Here is a 23,149-nt window from a genome sequence, read left to right as displayed (position 1 = left end):
ACAAGTTGGATTTTTTATCATTTTCATGTGTTTATATATAAATAGGTAAATTTTTTTATGTCTATACATTTGGTGTCAAATTTGTCAAATTTATTTTTTATGATAAATTTTAAATATTAATATTTATTCTTTTTTAATAAATTAGGGCAAAACTATGTATAGACATCATAGTAAGTACGGTATAAATATTATTATTTGTCAAGTTTAAATTTTCCGTTTACTTTCAGCAATTCAGTTTGAATTTCTTTATTCATAATTTAATTGTAATAATGGTGGTTAAAAGATCATCTATTCTCTCTTTTTCTCGAATTCCATCTCTTATTTAAATGAATAAATGAATCAACACTTAATCAACTCAAGTTAGTTATTATTTAGTCTTTTTGTTGGTTAAAAATGGATGCAATGTGATAATTCATAACAACAAATAGAGTTAAAATATTATATCTTAGGGAGACTCTTTTTTTAAGACATTTATTGAGCCATTATATTTATATATATAGCACATAATTTTTTTTTGTATTATAGCCGTATTTAAATATACCATAAATACAAAAAATTAGAAATATTTTTATAATCTACTATTGAAATCTGATTTTTACTATATTTTAAATAAAAATTAAAAAAATAGACATAAGAATAAGTTTCAAATATATCTCGCAATTTTAAAAAAAAATGTTAAAGGACCAGCAGAATTTATTATTTTTAATCCGTAGTTAATTATTAATGTTTAAAAAAGTAGACTAAAAATATATTGTTGGATTACTAAATTAAAAAAATTAAATTAATAACTAAAAATGATAACCAAAAATAATAAATTCTGATGTTCTTTGAATATTTCTTATTCCTTAATTCAAAAGATAAAGGATGAATGGATAGTCCAGCCATTTTATTGTTTTACTCACAAAAATTATTGATCACGCTAATTCTTTTACTCACAAAAATTAGGTGAATTGAATTTTTGTGTTTTGTTCTCGGATGTAAACATTATTTTCCACATTATTTTCTTTTTAAATACTTATAGAAAATAAAAAATTTTATTGAAAAATAAAGGATCCCACCTAAAACTCCTTGAAACTAAATTGGAGATAGGTACTCTACTGATGATCTCATTGATGAGTTAATTTCATGGATAAATCCCAGAGTTTCTTGGCCATAAGAGTGTTAGTTCCATGGGTGCTTGGCTTGGACACATTACAATCTGAGAAATATTGGCCACTAATTCCCCTCACTTGTGGATGCAATGCTACATAGCATGTTGTTGCTGCTCCCTACAATAACTCCCAAATCCAAGATTAATTAGATAATTAAGGTTTAATACTTGATGAAATTTATTTAAAAAAGAACTTGCTTTAATTTTCTTAGAGAGTTAATTGACCATGTTGAAAATCTTTTCACCAATTGTTAATAAAGTTTAGAGTGCCAAATAAACTTGCATATTTAAAAGTTCTTAGTAGTCTATTTATTTTTGTTAATGTAGGACTGTAAATAAAAATTATAACCATATTACGAGTACATCAACATTAGTCATTAAAATCAATTATTAATATAAAATACATATTGAAATACAAAGTATATAAAAATAAGTTAAATAATAAATATATTTATACATAAACACATGATAATTAATTTTAATAATTGATTTTTAATAGATAAATAATATATTTGTTAAAATTAAAGGAATAAAATACAGGGAAACTGTTTGTAAACTCTTATTTGTTTCTTATTTTCTTCTACCTATGTTGCCCCTGAACTTCATTTAGACCTTAATGGCTTAAATAATTAAATGTAACTTACTTGCTGGAGGGTTTTAATCTCATATTTCCCAAGAGAATTAATTAGCTCTGCATGAGTCAAACAAACCAAAACTATAAAATACATAGTAACATAAATTTTGCAATAATATAGGGTGTTGGATTATGTAGAATATTTCATTTAGGATCATAAATGATGCAATTTACATAATTCTATGACAGAACACAAGTTCACATGAATAGTGCAATGTGGTAGTTACCAGCTGGTATAGAATCAACAAGATGAGGATCTAAAATATTGGTGACAATAGCTCCCGGATGAAGAGAATTAGCAGTTATATCTATCCCTTCTTCCTGATCAAGATGCAAAAGTTGATATTAAATACATCAAATAAACATAGAGATATTAGAGTTTTTTCTATATTTTGCATAAAATTTGCATAGGTTTTTTTATTTGTCTTATGATAAAATTATTTATTTAGATCAACAGAGATCGAATTTTAAATTTTTTATTATAAAAATTATAATATTACATCATAAAATTATTTATTTTAAATTAAATTTATAAAAAAAAGACACATAATTGTATTTTTAATATTGTACACCGACCGAGACAGATCCATTGTACAGGTATGCCGTATGCATGGTGTACAAAGGGAAATGAATATACAAAATATTTTTTTCTATAAACTTAATAATATATTAAAAAAATATTATAATTATTAGAATTTATTATTTTTATTATTATTTAGTTATTAATTTAATTTTTTTAGTCTAAATTTTTTTTGTTTAATAATCTAACAACATACTTTATTCTATATTTTTAAATATTTATAGCTAAATAATATAACAAAAAATAATAAATTTTGATGATTCTTTAACATTTTTTGTATATTAATTAATAATATAGCATATATACCTTAAGACGTGTTGCAAGCTCATTGGCATGTAATATGTTGGCAAGCTTTGATTGGCCATATGCATACCACATGTTGTAACTATACAGAACAAATCAAGCATAAATGCATAATAATAATAATAATAATAATTAATGAAATTATACACGCGGATTTTAATTTAGTCACTAAAATTTTAATTATCTTTATTTAATCTCTAAATTTTATAAATATAATTTATATTAGTCTCTAGAATAATTTTCAACACAAAAACGTTGATGAAATACTGACATGAACAACCAAATGTCATACTAAAACTTATAAACCAATATCGTTTTGGTTTTGGTGTTTAAATAACCCAAAAATAACACCGAATCACTTGATTTAGGAGAATTTTTTTTAATAAATATCACTTACGATTTTTTTGACTATTTGAGTGCCAAAACAAAAAAAAACATTGTTTTACAAGTATTTCCTTAATGTTTATGCGTCAAAAATTACGAGACAATTGAAATTTTAAAAATTAATTAAATCTCGTGTGTAAATTAAGAGACCAAATTAAATATTATGTAAATTCTACAAAAATTTATAACTAACTATATCCATTAATTAAGTAAATTTGACAAACTCCACTATTTTAGTTACCAAACATTTCTGTTTGGCCAAATTTTATTATTAATTACCTTGATTTATCATTGTTTGTATCAAATTGAATTCCTTCGGCATATGTGTATCGGTGACCGTCCGAGGAGATATTAATAATTCTTCCTTCTTTCTTACTTTCATAAGCTGTTTTCTTCATGGTATCTAACAAAAGATTTGTCAAAAGAAAATGACCTGCATAATTAAAAAGAAAAAGAAAATGTAAGATTATTCATAATCCTAATTTACCAAACATAAAAAAATTCAATCCAGTTATAATTGAGATTTTACGTAAAACTAAAAACTTAAAATATGAAATCATGAAATCGTCCTCTCTTCTAATAAAAATGATTAGAATCACTTGATTTAAATAAAATCATATCAAACTATTTTAAGGATTGAATCGAGACTTTTAATTATGATGAATATATTTTATACGCACCTATATGATTTGTGGCAAATTGTAGTTCAATGTTGTCTTTGGACAGAGTAAAAGGAATTGCCAGAATTGCTGCATTGTTTCTAAGAATTACAACAAACAAATTAAGCAAAAAAAGACAAACATCACTACTCATATATGTGAATAATCCAATGTTATGATGTTAGTGTTCATACATTAGGATGTTGAGTGGGAGACCAGAGGAATTGAAATCTGACACAAATTTGCGGACAGATTCCATTGAACTAAGGTCTAGTTCCATGGCATCAACCTTAGCTGTTGGAATCTCCTTAAGAATTGCTTCTTTAACATCTTTTGCAGCGTTCATGTTTCTCACCGCCATAATCACGTGCACACCACGCAGAGCAAGAACTCTTGCAGTCTCTACGCCAATGCCTCTTGTTGTTCCTGTTTTTACAATAATTATTTGAATCCAAAAAAAAAATTATGAAAATTTACCTACAGTTGTTTTAATCTAAAATTATTAGTTAAAAATTGTTAAATAATTTAATATATTTAACTAAATATTTATTTAAAAAATTTTAATTATCAATTTTATATTAATTATTGATTTCACATAAAAACTGCATGTAGGTCTTTTACTAAAAAAATTGCAACAAAATTTGGATAGGAGATTAAGAGAGTTTATTAGTGTTAACGGTTAACAATTAAAATATAAATTACTCTAATCAACTTGGATGATAACAATATTACACATCATAATATTTTTCAATTTGTAAAATTATTGATTAATAGTCAAATTAGTTTTAAAAGATTACATATGAATTAATTTAATTTAATTTAAGATTTTAATTTAATTCTTAAAAAATGATAATGTGGATTATTTTAGTCTTTTTGTTAATATTTTGCGGACAAATTGAATTATACATCGTTTTTTCAAAATTCATTTTAAATATTGACCCATAAAACTACAAACTAATATCCCATAAAGTGTAATAACTATTATTTATATTCAATATCTTTATCTTGAAAAATAATTAGAAATTCTAATTCATTTTTTAATTAATTTTTAACTTTTAAATAAAAAGATTTTGAATTTTTATTTTTTGATATTTTTTAAAAATAAAATATATATTTAAATTTTTACTATTAAAAATTTAAGAAAATGATTTAATTAAGAATTTTAATCATTGCTAAATTTTTTGCATTTTACAAAAGAAGGTAGCCTTATCCCTTAGGTATAGCAAATAAAAAAGTTTGATATAATATCACATGATTTTTAAGAAAAGTCAAAATTAGAACAATAGGGGCAGGGTAATAAGCTAACCTAAGCTATCCTAGCTTAGGGAGACAAAATCTTTTGACCCAAAAAGTGAAAATATGAAAACTTTAATATATTCAGGAAGAAATTAAAGACGAAAAGAATGGAAGTAACAATTTTACATTAGAAATAAGAGAAGTTAAATAATAAATTAAGTATATACATAAACCTGTGACAATAGCAGTGAGGCCAACCCCATCGATTCCATGAGTAACTTCTTCAGCAGTTGAAGAAGCTGAGAATCCAGAAGAACACATTATATTTAATTTGATGAGTAACTCTTTCACTCACTCAGTGACTGTGACTTTTGATACTGTGTGTTGGGAGTGATGCATGTTATATATGACTTTGTCACATGCCGTCTTTGGATACCATCCTTAAATCATTGCTCTTAGTATATCATTTTAATTATATTCTTTAGCCGGCAAAATTAAACCTTACACTTTATGGTCAATATTCGAGATTAATACTTAATAAGATTATTAATGGGGTCCTAAAATATATTTTTTTTTCTCCAATGAGTGTGTATAGAGTGTTACTAAACAAAATTTCAGATGTGGACTTATGAACTATGTTTTTCTTGTCTCTACTCATTTGAACATATTACAACAAGCATCACAAATAATTGGTCATACACACACGCAAGCAAGTGCTTATTTAGCGTAGTATCATACACTAAAAACAAACAATTTACTTTTTAACAAATTTTAATTAATAATAAATTAAATTTTTGCATCCGGTGCTTTTATTAGAATTTAAGAAAAAACGGGCTTTGTTACGTAGACAATGATTTTTGTGAACAATGTAAATAATGAGTTCTAAAATTAGTCCAATAAAGTGAAAATATACTATACTCTCAAATTAATCACCTAAATCTTAATATTAGGATAACCATCCGCACATTTAGTGAATTGAACATCCGATATATCTATTGTTTACATTGTTTAGTATTTTCATTATCTACCTATACTTTTTCTAAAATAAAAATTAAAGACCGATCTAATAATTAAAATTTATCAAAGACTAAAATATTTGATTAAATATTTTCAAAAATATTATGTGTATACAAAAAATTAACTACTATATATTTATATATATAGGTACATATATTATTTAATTTATTTTTAATATATTTTATATTTTAATATATATTTTATATGAATAACTGATTTGGTAGCTGATTTTTAGTATACACATAATATAATTAAAAAATATTTTGGACAGTAATTCAAGGTATTACTCTTTTTTTCTTTTTATTTTCTTAATTATTTGAGATGCAAAATGATGAATCATGTTTACATTACTCTTATATTTAATTATTTGCACAAAAAGAATCATGTAGACACAAAAGAAACACCAAAATTATATTTACATTCATGAAAGAAAAAGATAGGTGAATAAAAAAAACCCAAGAATCTGGTAAGGAGAGCCCACCAGGCCCAAACGTAACTACCATGCACGTGCGAGGTCACCGTCGTTGGATAAAGTCACGTGACTGAACTCCATGGATTCAACCGCATCTAAATTCGAAGATCCAGCTGAAACAAAAAACAAACCCTACCCTAACATATCTACTTAGCTTCAGCTTCAGTGTTCTTCGATCTTCCTCCCTCTTTGTGCAGTGCATGCTTCCCTTCATTTTCTCCTTTCATTCAAGGTACTTCATGTTCGTACCTCCGATTTTGCTTTCTCGCTGTAATTCCAGAGAATTTCTCGTTTCAAATGGACTACTTTAATTACTTCAATTCAGAGCCATGGAAATGAAGCACTGATATATATGTTTATTATAGAACCAAGTTCAATATGAGATAGAATCTGATTTTGAGATAAGGCTTCATTTCGTTACATACTGAGATTGCATTTACTACTCCAATTGTTGATTTATGAATGTGATTATGTGATAGTAAATACTTTACGATCCAATGTAGCTATGCTTGCAAGATATTTCTCACTATATGGTAAATTATTTTTGGTTATGTTTGGGCTGAAGTTCACATGGTTTTGTGTTAGGAGAGGACTTGTGGAAGCTTTTCTCATAACAATGCCACTACACTTGTTAGAATCAGAGTCTAGAACTGTTGCAATTCGTGGAGAATACTTCAAGAGTCTCTACTTATTTTCCAAACCCAAGTTTTTGAACAAGTGTGAAGTTTTCTTTCTGTTGTAGTTACCCTGATACTGAACTGGGATAATTTGTGTTGCCGAAACCCTAGTACATACGAGCTGTGCCATTTCTCAAATGTCTGAAGCTGCTATGGCAGTCATGAAACCTGAGGTAAATATGTAGTTTCGTTCTATCTTTTTAGGAGCCAAAATGGGGGTCTACTCGTTATGATATTGTAAAGGCTATATTCTTTCCTGAGCAGTTCATTTGCTGATTTCAATTTTCATTTGGCGTTCTTAGATGAAATCTTATATATGGCTTAAAACTGTGGATGGTTCTATTCAACAAGTAGAGCAAGATGTAGCCATGTTTTGCCCCATGATTTTCCAGGAAATACTTAAGACAGGCATGGGATCTTCCAAAACTTATGCCATATCTCTTCCACAACGTGTCAATCCTTCAATCTTGGGTTTAATACTTGACTACTGTCGTTTCCACCAAGTGCCAGGCCACTCTAATAAGGTCAGCAGTAATTCCAGCTTTATGTATGTGATTCCCTATGTATGTATGTATGCATATATGTATGCATGCATGCATGTGTATATGATAAAGATACTAGAAATGAGGCACAGTTTATATGTCAATTAATGTTTGCATGGGATTGCTTCTAATGCAGGAGCGGAAAACCTTTGATGAAAAGTTTATTAGGATGGACACAAAGAAGTTATGTGAATTGACATCTGCTGCTGATAGCCTCCAATTGAAGCCTTTGGTTGACCTGACCAGCCGAGCACTTGCTCGGATTATAGAAGGAAAAACACCAGAGGAGATTCGTGAAACATTTCATTTGCCTGATGACCTCACTGAGGTGTGTGATGATAGCCAAGAGTGACACTCATGTCTGCAATAAATTTCTTATTTATATTTGGTTTTTGACAGGAGGAGAAACTCAAGCCTCTTAGAAATGTAACTGATGATCCACGTATTCGACTTCTAAACAGATTATATGCTAGAAAAAGGAAAGAGTTGAAAGAAAAGAAGAAACTAAAGGTATTTGCTAATTGCTAACACCTTTCCTTGTAAATATTCTTGTGGTTTGCATATTGAATGTTAATAGTGTTGCTTTAAATTTGTTTACATTATCATTATTAAGAAAATTATGCTTTAAAGTTTGTGTCAGCCAATGTTGCAACCAAACTAAAAAGCTCCATGTGTTTCAGAATGTTGACATTGAGGAGGAGCCTAAAGATGAGCGCTCAGTTGATGACCTTCTTTCATTTATTAATGGTGCAGATGGGGGTGTGTTATGTCTTCCACCCTCACCCCTTTTCTAATTTTCATTTGTTATTTCCTTATGTTGCTAGATGGCTTCCTTACCTTTCCTTTTTTACCTTCCTTCTGTTTCCCTTGTGGGTGAATATAATAACTTGAATGCATGCTGTCTTGTCTTTCCTTTAAATCACTTCTCTTAAGAATATATATGATTTGGCAGATATAAAGGAAATGAGTGCAAATAAGAATAAAAAGAAGAATAGGAGAAGGAAAGGCCATGCAAAAGATCTTTCTTTGGAAAATGTCAATGAAAACAAAAGGGTTAGACTCTCAGTCTTTGCCACTCTCTTATCTTTCTGAAATCACCAGTTGAATGATGTGCATGCTGTGAACTCTTATTCTCCTGGCTTAGATGAATACATTTGTTGTCTTGGCATCCCCCGGGGGAGTTCTGCAAAGAGTATGCTTCACATTAAATTTCCCTTTTATATGTCTTAGGAGTTGGATTCTGTTCCCTTTGCATGTCACAATCGCAATGTTGACAATGCCTTAAAGGCCTCTCCAAGCAAACACTCACAGACGCAAGATTTACCTCCCATGAGTTTTTCTCCAAAGCTCGAGTTTATTGATGGTGATCTTGATGATGAATTAGATCCTGCAATGAAGGAGGAACTTGACAGGTTAGGGATGTGTTTATGGTAGTTATTTATTTAATTTTTGTAAGAGAATGAGTTCATCGTTTTCCCTTTGAGTATGTGTGAGTTCAAAGTGTGTTCTCAGGCTATTCATTATTTTCTTCTTCTATCGGGCAAGGACATCCTCCCCCCCAACCCACCAAAGAAGGAGCAATCAAAGTCCACTGGATATAAAATAGTTCCCCCTGTTCAGTCATTTAATCCGGTTAAAATGATTGGATTTAACATAGAGGATTCTTGTTTAATTTCAATTGGCTTTTATTTTTGCTCCAGTTAGTCGTTCAGCTAATTGCTGAGTGATTTTTTTTCTTTTGTTTTATATTTCATTTTTCGTAATTTACTTTGTTTCTTTTCGTAGGGAAGTGGAAGATTTTGCTCGAAGATTGAATTCAGATTGGCCCGAAAGGATGCAAATTTTATCTTTGGGCCAAGACAGAAGACTAGTTCCAATTTCTATGAATAGCAATGTTTCCACACGCATCTTCACAGGTATGGGTTAAAGTTGAAGAGATCTGGAAAGCTAGCAGCTTAGGTTTTGCTGTTCTCTGCATCTTGGATGGCAAGTACCATGAGTGACTTATGGCCAAAATGTAGTTTCTTGTTTCACCTGGATCACTTTGAAGATGGGATCTGTGCCGACCCTGTTTTCTTTTACTTATTCTGGGTCTTAATAATATTGGTCAGCTAAAAGTGATTTCATTGTCATTTTTTGTTTTCTTTTCCTTTATTTTATTTGAGTTATAGAAATGCTGTATTATACCTTTAGACACCATTTGCCAGTTGTTCACTTAAACTCTTTGGTCATTGTGATAATGGTTGAGTTGTAATTTACATTTTTTGGTGTTGTGTCTGGATATCAAAGTTAAGTTTTGTTTAGATAAAATCAGTTTTTAGGCAATTGGCCATTTGATTTGTACTCTGCAATATTGTGAGTTGACTTGAGTGTAGAATAGATATGAAACGAACTATAGCCATTTCTGTCTTAAATTTGTCTTGGTGTACATGAATATAGTAATACGTATTATGATGAGAATCTTCTGGTCCCTAAACATGTGTTTATTTCTAAGAATAGGACAAGACAAGACATTAAAAACAAGACATAAAGAATAGAGATATAAAATTTAGTGTTCTTGTATTCTGTTTGATAATAAAGTAGAACAAATTATGAAAATCTAATTTATTCTAATTTTTTTCATTTAAAAAATTTGAGAAGAAAAATATAATAATGATAAAAAGTATAATTATAAAAAATTAACAAGAATAATAAAAGAAAAAATAAAAAATAACTTGTGTTTTTTGTTAGTGTCTCTATGTCTTTTTTGTCAGGATGGATACAAAATATACTAATTCAATATCTTTGGATACAATATCTCTGTTCATGTCTCATCTACTAAATATGATTTTGTGTTTCTGTCTCAGCCGTTCTTGTAAACAAACGCACCCTAAGTTCTTACCTGTATTTTTCTCTCTTTATTACTTTCCCAAATGATAAAAAGCTTTGCTATGTCGCCCTTAGTCGACCAGCTATTTCTTCATACATATGGAAATGGCTTACACGAGAAATTAATTTTAGAACAGCAACCACGTAGATAAAATGATGAACGATTTGAAATTGTGAGAAAATATCAGGTTAGTGATATAATAAGTTTTATTACAGACTTTGGCCAACAGCAACTGCGAACGTATTACGTATAAGAAAGTTTGAGTAGCGAATTGATATGTAATTTTTGCGTCGATTTCTTGAACTAAATTACAACTTTGCATATAAATTATAGAATTCCATTTAGATAACCAACAGCTCATTCTAACAAATTTTCACATGAAATTCACGGCTATAACTTACAAAAACGCAAATTCGTACATAAAGCCATTGATAGCTCTATATAGCTCCAATAAAATGCCTACATATAATAGGAAACACGAACACGAATATGAGGCAGCTCACTAGTTGATGTTGATGCATCATTGTCTTTAATTACTTACAAGTTTGTGCCAAACAATTTAAATACTTTCAAGTTAAAAGTAGCTAAGTAAATTTTTTCCATGAGCATTTAAACCTTGTACAATTTTTTCCAATATTCGTGCAGCTATAAGTCTATATGTTTTCTTCTACACTCCATAGTTACCCCAAGATAATGTATACACAAAAAGATCAATTTTGTTTTTACCTTTACACGCTAAAGTGATAAGGCACAAAATTTAGTCAGTTATTTCAAAATAAGGGGGGAAAAATCTGCTTTAGTACAGAAAACATTCAAAATAAGTAAGCAAATTTATTCAAAAATCTTAGCAATAATACCACCAAGAAAAAGAACCTGACTACCTAAATCCCCCATGACATCATTTGAACGAAAGGGGCAGAAAAAGACTCTGGCAAAACCTTACCTACCTTCCATATTGTGACAGAAGACCATCGGGTAAAACTGGAACTTCTGCCAAACAACAAATTAATTGGCAATAAGTCAAACTGTGCATATCTGTATAACCAAATTAATTCAATTTCTTCTTTCCTTCTTCCTATTAGGCAGCTGTCTTTTGTTTGGGAATATATTTTATCTTGGTTCCCTTTTCAGGCTTCATTCTGTGATTGGATTTAGCAACCTTCGGGGCTGCAGCTAACCGCTTCACTGTAACCTCAGAAGATTGACATACTGCCATTCTAGAATCCTGTATTTCCTGGCATCCAGGAGGTTCATAGTCGGAAACAATCAAAAGCAGATGATTTGATGACATAGCTTCTTTCCATCCTGCATGAGAATTGTTTTTATCATTATAGTAAATAAGAAAAAGACAGCCGGATAATAAAAATTATAAACCATGACAAATGTGTGAAGTAGCATAAGTTACTTTGTTCGAGAAAATTTTTTGCAGCATGGCTGGATAATAACTGTAAGCTTCCTGGATCCATTATCCCCTCTGTATTGGAATCATTAATCTCGAAACCGACATCACTACCATCTGTACTGCACGACCTTAAACAACTTGGATCTGACTGGTTCTGACAATCTCCATTTTCATGAATTGTATTCACTTCTGTCTCACCACTTTGAACTGGAAGTGGATTTTTAGTTTCGTGCCGGCTAACTGGTCTCCGAAGCTTAGTGGCCATATTGTTGCCATTCTGGACAAAATCAGGATTCAATGGCTTATTCTGAGAACTATTCTGGTTGGCCAGATTGTCAACATTGCAGTCTGCTCGAGATGCCACTGCATTACGCTCTGATTGGCTGCAATTCCCTAGAGTAATTGATATAGATCCTATCAAAACTTCATGATCCTTATCTAGGTCTGGTTCTTTCTCTACTCTAGCTTCTGGAACCATCCTATCAATTCCTGGTTTTGACTTTGGACTCCAAACTCTACTACCATTAGCTACTGTAGCTACCCTATGATCACGATGGGTTCCATATTTTTGAATGACTTCAATCTTTGAAAGTGTTGAGTTCTGGCTTGTATGAGAATCATTCGCTACAGCCCATTGTGATTTTTGCAGACCCTTCTGTCTGGAAACTGCTGTGAGCCTACGATTGGGTCGACGTGCCGACCGTCTCTCAATATACTGATCACTGCCAAGATTGTAACTCGATTGAACGCCATCTAGTCCTACATTTGTGTCAGAGCATTGAAAAGGATCATATGAAGGAGCGCTATCTATGAATGTTTCCAGATTATGTGCTTCAGAATCAATAGTAGCCAAAGATGCTTCTGCTGCTGATAAATCATCTTCTGCACTCCCAATGTGCTCTTCAATTTCTGCCTCATGCCTTTGTTCCCTTGCCTTCTGGTCTTTTTGTCTAAGCTTCTTCTGGCGTCTCCTCTCCAATATCTCAGCTTGTCTACAAATATAGAGCATATTGTCAAATAAAGACTAAAGAGTCATATTATAGACACATCAATCAACAGTTTTCAAGAGTATGATTTCTGTTCCATCTATAGCAACTTTTGCTAACCTCATTGCATAGGCATCATATGATCCTGAGTCAATTTAAGCACATCCTGGAGGTACTCATAAAACTAGTAGCAGGTAAAACTAATTGAAAAGTTGCATTACGAAGTTCCATTGCACAGGTGGAACGGATAAATTTACTAGATCTATGCATTAGAGTTTTGTGCTGTCCAATGATGTCCTTACTTTTCATTGAACCCATTATTCGAGTTGACCAATCAAGATATAATTCTCTCATAACGCAAAGGGCCTAGCACTCATTGTAGGTGTGGGTTATTTGTGTTGGGTCGTCATCTGTATTGATCTATCATTTTATAAGATCTCTTATTTTAAAAATTAATAAAAGGATTTTGTTAAAGCTCCATTCCTGAATTTCATTCAATTATGATAACATCCCCATAAAAGACAATAGATCAAGAGACCTTTGTTTTTTTTCCACGCTTAAAATCGCTATTTATTGCTCAAATGCAACCTGCTACCTTTTTTGAGCAGCTTCTTCCTCCTCCACCAGCTGCCTGTGGCACCTCAAGGCTTCAGCATCCTTGTCAGCAAGCCATGCCTTCACCTAAATTAAAGAAAAGTTATAAACTATGATGACCGACTCAAAGAAGAAAATTGTAAAATCTACACACAAGAAAACATGTACGCAAAATTTAACAATATTTCATTTTATGAATATCCAAGTGCCCTGATCAGCTGGTCTACCTTAACATTCTAAGAAGAAGCAGAGCTTTTGAAACCAAATATAAAAATATAAATATATTTAAAAGGGACATGTTTTAGAAAAAGATAACACTCACCAACTTCTGTTCTAGCAAGAAACATGTGCAAGCAACTAAATTTCTTGGTTCAAGACCAATTTTTCCAGCCTCTCCATCAAAAATATATCTTTGCATTGACACTGCAGTCCCACATAAACATGTTTTTTCACTAGCATCATCAAGGATAGTGAACAACTCCTGGGAAGATAAGGGAAAGCAGGAAGACTGAGAGTGAACAATATCCTGCAAATAATTTAGATATATACTGCATGAATGAACCATATATGTGTATTTAACTGTGTTTTAGAATCTGCTTAAATAATAATGGATCAAACCATTGTGTTGCTTACCAAAAGGGCAGCACCAGCCCTCAGATAATACTGTGGTAATGAAGAAAATCCTGGCTTTTGTAGAAGGGTTGTCAGAGCTTCTAAAATTGAAGATGCTGGAACTTCCTATTAAGAATTAGAAGAAGACATTTAGACTAATTTAGGGGGAGGACGAAAGAGATGTGGTCTGGATCAAATATTTAGTTTCTTAAGTATTCATATCTTTCCATAGCATAGCATAGTATTCCATTTTATACAAAGCTAAAGGATTAAGCAGATGCTGGAAAACTAAGATTCACATCTGAGAAGCAACAAATACAAATCTCTACAAACACACATGGAATTTCCATAGCTAAATGCGAATAGAATGAAGTCTAACAGAATATAGCTCATAAAACTATTCCATAAATGAAAGGTGCAAAAGTAGTATGCCCTTGGAAGTACTAAATATACAAAAAAAGAAGGCAAGACAAGGAAAAAAGAAGCATACACTAGAATTTCAAGACTTCCAAAGCCTTAATCTATAACAAGCAACTGAGCACTTGCCTTAGTTAAGATGTGTGTGTGAATTGGATTGGAGAACCAAAGTTAACTTTAATTCTTTTCCCCCACATTTCATCTCTTACAATCACAACCTATTTTTTTTATCTCATATATCAACACTTACCAGCACTTAAGCAAAGTGATTAACAGTTAAGTAACTTGAAGAATATATAGATCATTCATGCAAGAAGAAAGCAGATTTTACCTCCAGCATCACATTCTCAAACGATACAACTTCCTTTGCCTCTTCTATAGAGAGCTACAAAAATGATTCTGAATAAGACAACAAATTAGAACAAGTTGCATTCTTTGAAAGATGATGAAAGTTACCTTATCCCAATATGCTCCTAAAAGGTCCCTATTTTTTGTAGAATCCTGTATATGCAAACAGCATCAGCAAAAAATCGAGGTGTACTAGGAAAAGGAACAAGCAGACTGTTATCTAGAGCATTAAGTAATTGCAAAACTATGATATATACTTAATTATATCTATCAAATCTACATAAAACCTTATCAAGCTTTTTCAATCGATGGTGTGCACGTATATGTCTTCTATAATTAATGGTGGAGCAAAACTCTCGAGAACATTTGTCACACTTCTGCAACTGAACCTTTACAGGATAGAGCAATGGCCACCCTGGAAGTTCTGCCAAATGAATGAAAAAGTTATTATAGAATAGAAGGCCCTATAATGAAATAAATCTCTCTGTTAAATGTTCGAAAGTTGCCCATGATACATTTTGCATATAACTTTGTTAGCCTTGAAAATAGGCTAGGCTAGGCCAGGCCAGCACAAAAGCACAGTAGTACAAAGGTTTGTGCAGCTGCATTATTTCTTCTTGTTAGAGACGCATAGTGGGCACAAGGGCGCTCAGATTCTGTTATGCTCGAGAATTGACAGCTGACATTTACTTATATAACAACTGATTCTAAGTTTGTCATGCTATCAAGATTTCTGGTATATATCTACAGAACTTTAGAAATTTAATTAAATGACACATGAATATTCACTTCTATCTCTCCGAAACTCCCTCAACATTCCTTTCTTACTTTCTTTGTTTTTTCTCTCGGTTACTCTCCAGTGCCAGAATCTATAGTTCCCTTTTCATTCTCTTTAAAGGCCGGCTTGTCACACGGTTAAACACACACTTATCAATCCAAATGCACATAAAATTTGACATGAACATTGAAGAAAGAAAGAAATCTAAGTTTCTGAACCTGGAAAAGAATTGCTAACACCCTGCTGATCCAAGGCATGAAGTAACTGAATCCACTGAACAGGGGTGTCAGTGGCCCTTGGAAAAGTGAAAAAAGGTTCCCTGCCAATCGCTTGTCTGATTATTGTATCTATTCTATCTTCCGTTTTCACCACTTCCATACTCCCATCATAGCCCTTCGCTTTTGCTTTTGCTTTTTCTTTTGCAGAAACTGCCATCTATCTACCTATTCATAACACACACAGGATTATCAAGCAAATTTCCAATACTCTCTCTCTCTCTCCCTCTCTCTCTCTGCATATAATTATATATTCATAGAACGCATTCGAATAAGGGAAATGAGATAGGTGTCAACACACAACTAAAGAAAAAACCGAAGAAACAACACGATCGTTCAGCAACGAAAAGATAATAAAAATTAAATTAAATTGAAAAAAAAATATATTACACATTCGAGCTACGCTTTCATCGTATACGATAGAAACAATGAAACCTTAGATTTTACTTTGTGTGAACAAAAAATAATCGAGAAAGAGGATTAGGAAAATGTGATCCGTGAAAGTGTGTAGGTGAAAAAGTCAGTACAGAGTGATCGGGAAATAACGTTACCGGTGTTGACGATCGGAGAATGAAGGAGCTGGTATGCGAGTCGGAGAGGAAGAAGACGAAGAAGAAGAGTGTGTGTTTGGCGGGAAGGAAAATCGGCGAGAAAACACGAGAAAGCGATCGGCGTGAGAGTGAGTGTGAGAGTGAGAAATATAAATATGAAAATGAAAAAATAAATGTTTGATAAAAAGAGGGAAAAAAAAGGAAAAAGGAAAAAGAAAATGCATGCGATTGGAATTGGGAGAGAGGAGAGTGATCTCTGAGCTGTAAAAATATTGTAACAAGCTGGCTTGTCCCTCTTACATTCATTGATAAAAGAAGATAACAAAAGGTTGTAATTTTATTTTATCTTTTTAATTCTAGAAATAACAAATTTTTACTTGAATATAAAAATCTAACTAGCATATATTTTTGTATCTATACGGAATAATATATAAAAATATATAAATTTTTTTATTAAAACAGATATATATATATATATATATTTAAATTATCACTATAAACAATATTTTTTTATCCCATGTTCATTATTAGTTAAAAATGTTAATGGATACTTATGAAGATATGACCGACTGCTTTTTTGCCCCTCACTCTCCTTGTTAAAAATCAATATTTTTTTATCCTCTTTCCATCTTTGTTAAGTAGTCTCCATTTAATTATCCCCACAAAAAACGTATGAATATTCTTTAAAAATATTTGAATAAAAACAAAAATGATATAATATAATAATTATAAAATAATCAAATTAATATAATCCAACATATTTTATAACATATTTTATAAAAAATAACATTTTAAAAAATATATATAAAAAATATCTTTTAACATAATAATATAATATAATTTTTTTTGACAAGATTGTGTGACATAGTAATTTATTTGAGAAGTAAAAAAAATGAGTTAGAGAGATGTGAAATTGAGGATGAGAATGAGTATGGAAGAAAGAACAGAAATTCGAATCGGAGGTAGGAATTAAGGTTACTAAATTTAAAAAATAGATTTATGCGTATATCAATTATGATATATCAGTAATTTTATATTTGCATAGATTTAATGGGTTCCTTAGAATAAGTACTTATATCTCCATTCTCGTCTATTTATTTGCGTGGATGGATCCTGCGTGTGAGATTTTATGAGTTTTCATCTAACCCTAAATTATGAGTAATTTCCAAAAATATCTATTTCAATGATTGTTTTATCATTCCTATTACTAGCATTCGTTGTTTGTGATAGGGAGTTACTCCAACCACTTAGTAAATTCTCATATACCCAAAGTTTAGACTATATTGTTTTCATAAAATCGCATGTATACTTGTTAAGACAATTTCAATAGAACATAAATGGTTAAATACTAAATGAGTCACATTTTTCATATATATATATATAACTAATATTACATATTATAACTGTGAAATCGATCATAATATTTCGAGAACTTAAATGTTGATAAGTCTAGATAATTTAAAAAAAAAATAAAAATATTAAACAATTATATGATTATATATTGATCTATAAATTTTTTTTTAATTTATTCATAATTTATGATTAATAACTTTGGAACTGTATATATATTATTTATTTTATATATTTTTTATTTTATTTTATAAAGACTTATCAAAGTTTATTGATATAATACATTAAGTAACATCATAATTCATATCTAGTTCTAATTTACTGCTAATATGATAAGTTTTTAAAATTAGATAAAATCAATCTTAAATGAGGAATTTCAATGCTTCAAAGTCCTCATCAATTTAGGATTAATTTGATTTAATTTCATAAACTTATCATTTTAACTGCTAATTAGGATTGTCAAGTGTGTGCTGTGGTAAGTATGGTATTACTTAATGTATTATATCAGTAAATTTTGATGTCATCAGTAACAAAAATAACAAAAAAATCACTACAAATTTTTTGTTTATTTGTGGCAGTTTTAAAAATCTCTGAAATTGGAGGTGCCACAAGTTTTTTTGTGGTTTTATAACTCCTACAATGTTATTTAATGACAATTTTCTATCTTTTTTATGGAAGTTATATGCTGACATTTTGTGACAGTTTTTTATTAATATTTGTGGCAGTTTAAGGTTGAGGACACATAGGATGAATATCTTATCCATCATAACTTAACTGTCAACTTAGGTCTAGTATATTGAAATTTCAAATTCGATTTTACTTATCATGTGCATGGAAGGACAAAGCTTATAGTCATAGTATAAAATTTTCAATTCTCTATTATGAATGTAATTAGTTGATGTTATAAAATTTTCAATTCTCTATTATCAACTATGGTTATATGAATAAAATGGAGCAGCTTTATTAGTTCTCCAGTGCTCTTATTTTATGTTTTTTTGGTTTTCTTAGAAGTTCTTTTGTATATTCATCTTGCCCATGATGTGATGTCTATTTTTATGATCCTACAACTTATTTTACATAAAAATAAGGAGTTGGTCAAATCCAATACTTTGAGAGAATATTGATAAATCATTTGACTCGTGGCTAACTAACTATTCAATAGTGATTGTTTTCATAGGTCTACTTTGATCTTACTCCATAGTCTTTTAGCCTTATGTAGCTTATTTTTGGAAATAAACATGATGAAATTTTTTTTTATAGACTCGGTCATTTTTAAATATAAAGGTAAACATATGGTTAGTTTTCTCTATTTTCAGTGGTGATAATCCTCCTGCTTTTTTTTTTTTTCTCCAAGGCAGAAACACCAAAAGAGCATGTTATATCATTGAATTATTATGTAAACAAAGAGATATCTATTTGCTTCTTTGTTTCATTGTGTGTAATTCCATACTTTATGATCACTTTAAATCATGTCTAATAATTATGCTACTACGAGATTGATCAGGATAAGTATTTTAAAGAGAAAAAGGACAGTAAAATTACAACGGTGAGTTTTTTCTTCTTTATTAGCTTACAAAATGAGAATATGTTAACTTATCTAATTTTTTTTGCTAAATTAAAACATCTTATCTTGTGGCTGATAATTTCTTCTATTCATTCTTGGTTTCTTTTTATAGTTATTAAGCCAAGAGTTTTAGCTCAAGAAACTCACATTTTTCTTACAAGAAAAATATCCATTCAGGTACATTTAAAAAGTATAACCAAAAGTAAAAAAAATGTCTTAGACAATGGTTACGCTTTTCAGACTATGAAAATGTTTTAGTGGAGGATGCCTATTCAACCGTTGTCTATTTTTAAAAGCTACGTTTTTCTGTACTTAAGGTTACACTTTTGACGTTTGAGAATAGGGTGCGCTTTTCAAGTGATGCTATTCAGGACCAAAGGCTATGCTTTTCAGCTTCCATGCTTAGCAGAATAGGCTACACTTATCCTTACTGCTGCATCACCTGTAACGCGTAGCCATATTATATACCATAATTACTCTATATAAGTATAGTCTTATGTCCCTCATTATTATTTTTTTAATTTTTTGCATAATTTTTTCAATAACCTAATATTTAGTAATATGATTATATATATAATCTTGCATTTTTAATTAAATTAGTCAAATATTATAAAATAAAAATAAATACACAATAATACTACATAATATTCTTCAAATAATAAAAATTATCCTTAAAGAAATATATTTATAATGAACTAAAAATATTGGGATGATCATAATTCTGAATATTTATACATTTCACATTAAAATAAAAAAAGATAAGTAAAATTAAATTAACTTTTACAAAATGAATAGAGTTACTCCTTATCACATCTATAATACACTGCTCTTTATATAATTGTAAACAATTAGCAACAAAGGTTTTCATGAAGAGAAATATACTAGTTCAGGAACTTAGGCCCTCTATCAATTATTCTTCTTTGTCTCTCTAGCATTAGCCTTCCACCAAATATATTCATTGCTATTTATCTGAAAACAGTAAAAGGACACTTAGCATAAAAGAGTGTGTCAGTTTATACCAAACTACAAGGGTTCTTAAATCAAAATCATGAATTCTAGGTATGTAATTGACCGAGTAAAATAAATTGCAGAAAATAAATGTTGTACAAATACAGAGCAACACCATGCACTTTTGCGTCAAATAGAAACTGAAAACAGAGAAAATAAAATAGAAGCCTATGCAACTTGATTCCTTAATTTGAAATCATGATAAGGAGTGAAGCAAAAGACAGATACTAATCAGCAACATTGACAAACTTGACAAAGGCATTAAAATAAATGAGCACTGAATTTTAACAATCATAATTAATTATACTCTAATTATTTATCAGAATTGCAAATTGAGCAAGAAATATAATATAATTTAAAATACTAACAACAGAAACAGTAGAAAGCACTTCTCCAAGAGGACTTTGTACAACAGTAACAAGGGCGTAGCTTGGGACAACTGGGGCAAGAACAAGTGCAGGATTTTAGAAGAATGCAGCAGTTTTCGAAGTCGTCTTTACCTTGACAGCATTTTGATTGAGAACAAGAGCAACTGAAACAGCTCCTCCTCCTCCATTTACAACACTTTGATCTGAAACAGCTCCTCCTCCTCCTCCATTTTGATTGATGGAGGGAAGACAATTGCAGCTGCAGCAATTGCATGGCCTACAGCAGTGATACAAACAAAATTAGGAATCGCTCAGAGTTTCAATCTTCAAAGCTAAACAATATTAACATACTATTCATATCTGAAAATCAAAGAAAGAAAGGCACAGTTATGGCAACAACATTGAAGAGTGTAATAGGATTAAGGTTAATAACTCTGTGTAGTATTACAATTAATAGTCAGAGTAGATGTGTGATAAATGAATGATGTGTCAAAATTTGAATGAACTCAATTTAACCCCTCCATAAATGATAAAACCCTAATTTGCAGTCCTCTTTTTCGAATACGTTGAAGACTGTGGTGGAGAAATGATGAGTTCAGGAAGCCAAGCTGCAGTGAGTTATGCACGATCACGTTCTCATGGGGCTTCCGTGAGGAATCTTAATGGTGGGAGGTTGGGGAAGATTCCTGATTGGTGTGGTTGTGGAATGCGTTTAGTGCTTTGATGGTTTGGGACAAATGCCAATCATAAGAGACTCTTTTATGGGTGTCCAAATTATAATGTAAGTTCTCAATGTCGTCTTCTTCTTCTTCAATGTGTTGCTACTGGTATTTGTGTTTGATGAGTAATCTTAAAATTTTTTTCTTTTTGTTGGTTGTTGCAAAATTGGCAGAGTTATGGGAGAATGTGGTGTGGTTTCTTTATATGGACAGACGGTGAAGAAGAAAAGAGTTTAGTAGGCAAAACATAACCTACAAGCAATGATGATAGTTGGAAGATGAATTTAGCATGGAGAATTACTTCAATGGAAGTTAAAATTAGGTGTTTGAAAATATGGATTAGTATTTTAAGTTTGGTTATTTGTTTAGTTGTGTTTCTGACTGTTATGTATGGTGTAAGTATGATTAAATTTTGATTAAAAGTGTGGACCTGAAGGTGTGTACTCTGAGGATGAATGAAAGTATTGTATTCAGATTTCCATGAAAAAGAAGCATGGTGTTAGCTCCTCTGTTACATATGTCATGTTGCAATAGTGAGAAAGTAAAGCTAAGTATTAAACATATTAGTACCATTCATAAACCTAAAATAAAGTGTCTACATTTAGTAAATATCCAAAAGCATTGCTTGCCAATAACTGAACAAATATCCAAAAGGTCATGAACAAAATACATCCAGAAATTCTTTAACAAAATAACCCAATATTTGGACACACATAACCATGTTCCAGTGACACAAGATAAACATAATTAAGAAAACAACTACCCTAACTATAATAGTCCATCACAACTAAACATCATTCATTTCTTCTTAGGAGGTTTGAATGCTGACTTCACTCCTAGTGTTGGGACAAATTTCATGAATTCAGCCAACCTTGAAGATGTTCCAACACTTGCTCCTTGCAATGGGTCAACACTTGATGATTCTGGGGGCTAGAGATGCTTTCCTCTTAGGTTGTAATTTGTCGGGCCTCGTTGCAGGAGTTACCTATAGTTGCATGAGTGGAATACAAGTTCCCGTCAATCAAAGTAAAATTAAACTAAACAAATATTTAAAATAAACATTAAAAGCACAAATAATAGGACATATTGGATTCTTACTTGTTTCTGATCTCCATTATCTGATTGTGAAAAAGGTGTCTGTAATAGCACAATCTCTGAAGGAGTATTAGCCATTGTTGGGGTTGCAGAAGTGGCAACATCAGTTGCTGGGATAGGGTCACCCTCTACTTCTCCGTCTTGTACAGACTGACCTTCTATGGTTTCATTTGCATTAGAATCCTTTTGTTTCTCCTTAGCTACTACAGCTGTTGCAGCAGTAGCAAGGGCAGCTGCAATGTCATCAGCTTTTCTGTGGGAGCAGCTTCTCTTCGTGTGACCTTTTGTCCCACAGTAAGCAAAAGAAGACTCCTTGTACTTTTTAGGTAGTTTCGTTGCATCTGTCTTACTCTTCTTACTTTCTGAAGGCTCTTCATCTGCATCCTTCCGTCGTTTCTGCTTCAAAGGACCTGGCTTCTTCCGAATCTTGGGAGCCTGGGGCCTACTATACTGAGACTTCTCCCACATTGCTTGTCCAGGGATGGGATTCAAGGAATGCTTATATGTTTCTCTATATGAGTCCATTGTCAACCACTTGTGACAATAGTCTTCAGGATTC

General features: G+C 30.9%; 3 protein-coding genes across 5 annotated transcripts; 1 reads left to right on the top strand and 2 right to left on the bottom strand.

Annotated features, from left to right (window-relative positions):
• Positions 1-941: 941 nt before the first annotated feature.
• Positions 942-5,363, bottom strand: LOC112802885 (short-chain dehydrogenase TIC 32, chloroplastic). The gene is made up of 8 exons (XM_025846271.3): positions 5,180-5,363; positions 3,905-4,136; positions 3,732-3,811; positions 3,331-3,484; positions 2,671-2,749; positions 2,012-2,105; positions 1,795-1,841; positions 942-1,268 (listed from the first exon to the last, which is right to left on the bottom strand). Exons 1-8 carry the CDS (start codon positions 5,265-5,267, stop codon positions 1,107-1,109), a joined length of 936 nt encoding a protein of 311 aa, XP_025702056.1. The 5' UTR covers positions 5,268-5,363; the 3' UTR covers positions 942-1,106.
• Positions 5,364-6,505: 1,142 nt separating this feature from the next.
• On the top strand, positions 6,506-9,997 carry LOC112802884 (SKP1-like protein 21). 2 transcript variants are annotated; one of them, XM_025846270.3, is made up of 9 exons: positions 6,506-6,667; positions 7,021-7,285; positions 7,415-7,636; positions 7,791-7,982; positions 8,054-8,164; positions 8,335-8,413; positions 8,607-8,707; positions 8,885-9,066; positions 9,440-9,997. In XM_025846270.3, the coding sequence occupies exons 2-9, from the start codon at positions 7,250-7,252 to the stop codon at positions 9,579-9,581; spliced, it is 1,065 nt and encodes a 354-aa protein (XP_025702055.1). In that variant the 5' UTR covers positions 6,506-6,667; positions 7,021-7,249; the 3' UTR covers positions 9,582-9,997. The 2 variants fall into 2 exon arrangements, with proteins under 2 accessions (XP_025702055.1, XP_029154430.1); XM_029298597.2 differs by lacking the exons at positions 8,335-8,413; positions 8,607-8,707.
• Positions 9,998-11,183: 1,186 nt separating this feature from the next.
• Positions 11,184-16,741, bottom strand: LOC112802883 (uncharacterized). 2 transcript variants are annotated; one of them, XM_025846268.3, is made up of 10 exons: positions 16,487-16,741; positions 15,879-16,103; positions 15,170-15,306; positions 14,991-15,035; positions 14,866-14,919; positions 14,139-14,243; positions 13,828-14,031; positions 13,507-13,592; positions 11,929-12,917; positions 11,184-11,828 (listed from the first exon to the last, which is right to left on the bottom strand). In XM_025846268.3, the coding sequence occupies exons 2-10, from the start codon at positions 16,093-16,095 to the stop codon at positions 11,602-11,604; spliced, it is 2,064 nt and encodes a 687-aa protein (XP_025702053.1). In that variant the 5' UTR covers positions 16,096-16,103; positions 16,487-16,741; the 3' UTR covers positions 11,184-11,601. The 2 variants fall into 2 exon arrangements, with proteins under 2 accessions (XP_025702053.1, XP_025702054.1); XM_025846269.3 differs by having other exon boundaries at positions 15,879-16,099.
• Positions 16,742-23,149: the final 6,408 nt, after the last annotated feature.

Source organism: Arachis hypogaea, chromosome 5 (genome assembly GCF_003086295.3).
Source record: "Arachis hypogaea cultivar Tifrunner chromosome 5, arahy.Tifrunner.gnm2.J5K5, whole genome shotgun sequence".
Taxonomy (NCBI): domain Eukaryota; kingdom Viridiplantae; phylum Streptophyta; class Magnoliopsida; order Fabales; family Fabaceae; genus Arachis; species Arachis hypogaea.
Note: the sequence above shows the minus strand (reverse complement) of the source record. Positions and strands in the feature narration are given on the sequence as shown.

Bases quoted from the DNA above. Each gene is read 5' to 3' on its own strand.
- LOC112802884 (XM_025846270.3), top strand. From the start codon at position 7,250: ATGTCTGAAGCTGCTATGGCAGTCATGAAACCTGAG. The intron at 7,286-7,414 runs GTAAATATGTAG...TGGCGTTCTTAG, and splicing joins TGGCAGTCATGAAACCTGAG to ATGAAATCTTATATATGGCT. The intron at 7,983-8,053 runs GTGTGTGATGAT...GGTTTTTGACAG, and splicing joins TGCCTGATGACCTCACTGAG to GAGGAGAAACTCAAGCCTCT.
- LOC112802885 (XM_025846271.3), bottom strand. From the start codon at position 5,267: ATGTGTTCTTCTGGATTCTCAGCTTCTTCAACTGCTGAAGAAGTTACT. The intron at 4,137-5,179 runs GTTTATGTATAT...TTGTAAAAACAG, and splicing joins CCTCACTGCTATTGTCACAG to GAACAACAAGAGGCATTGGC. The intron at 1,269-1,794 runs GTAAGTTACATT...GAGTTATTGTAG, and splicing joins AGATTAAAACCCTCCAGCAA to GGAGCAGCAACAACATGCTA.
- LOC112802883 (XM_025846268.3), bottom strand. From the start codon at position 16,095: ATGGCAGTTTCTGCAAAAGAAAAAGCAAAAGCAAAAGCGAAGGGCTAT. The intron at 13,593-13,827 runs GTGAGTGTTATC...TCTTTAATTTAG, and splicing joins TCTTGCTAGAACAGAAGTTG to GTGAAGGCATGGCTTGCTGA. The intron at 11,829-11,928 runs GTAACTTATGCT...ATTCTCATGCAG, and splicing joins AAAAAATTTTCTCGAACAAA to GATGGAAAGAAGCTATGTCA.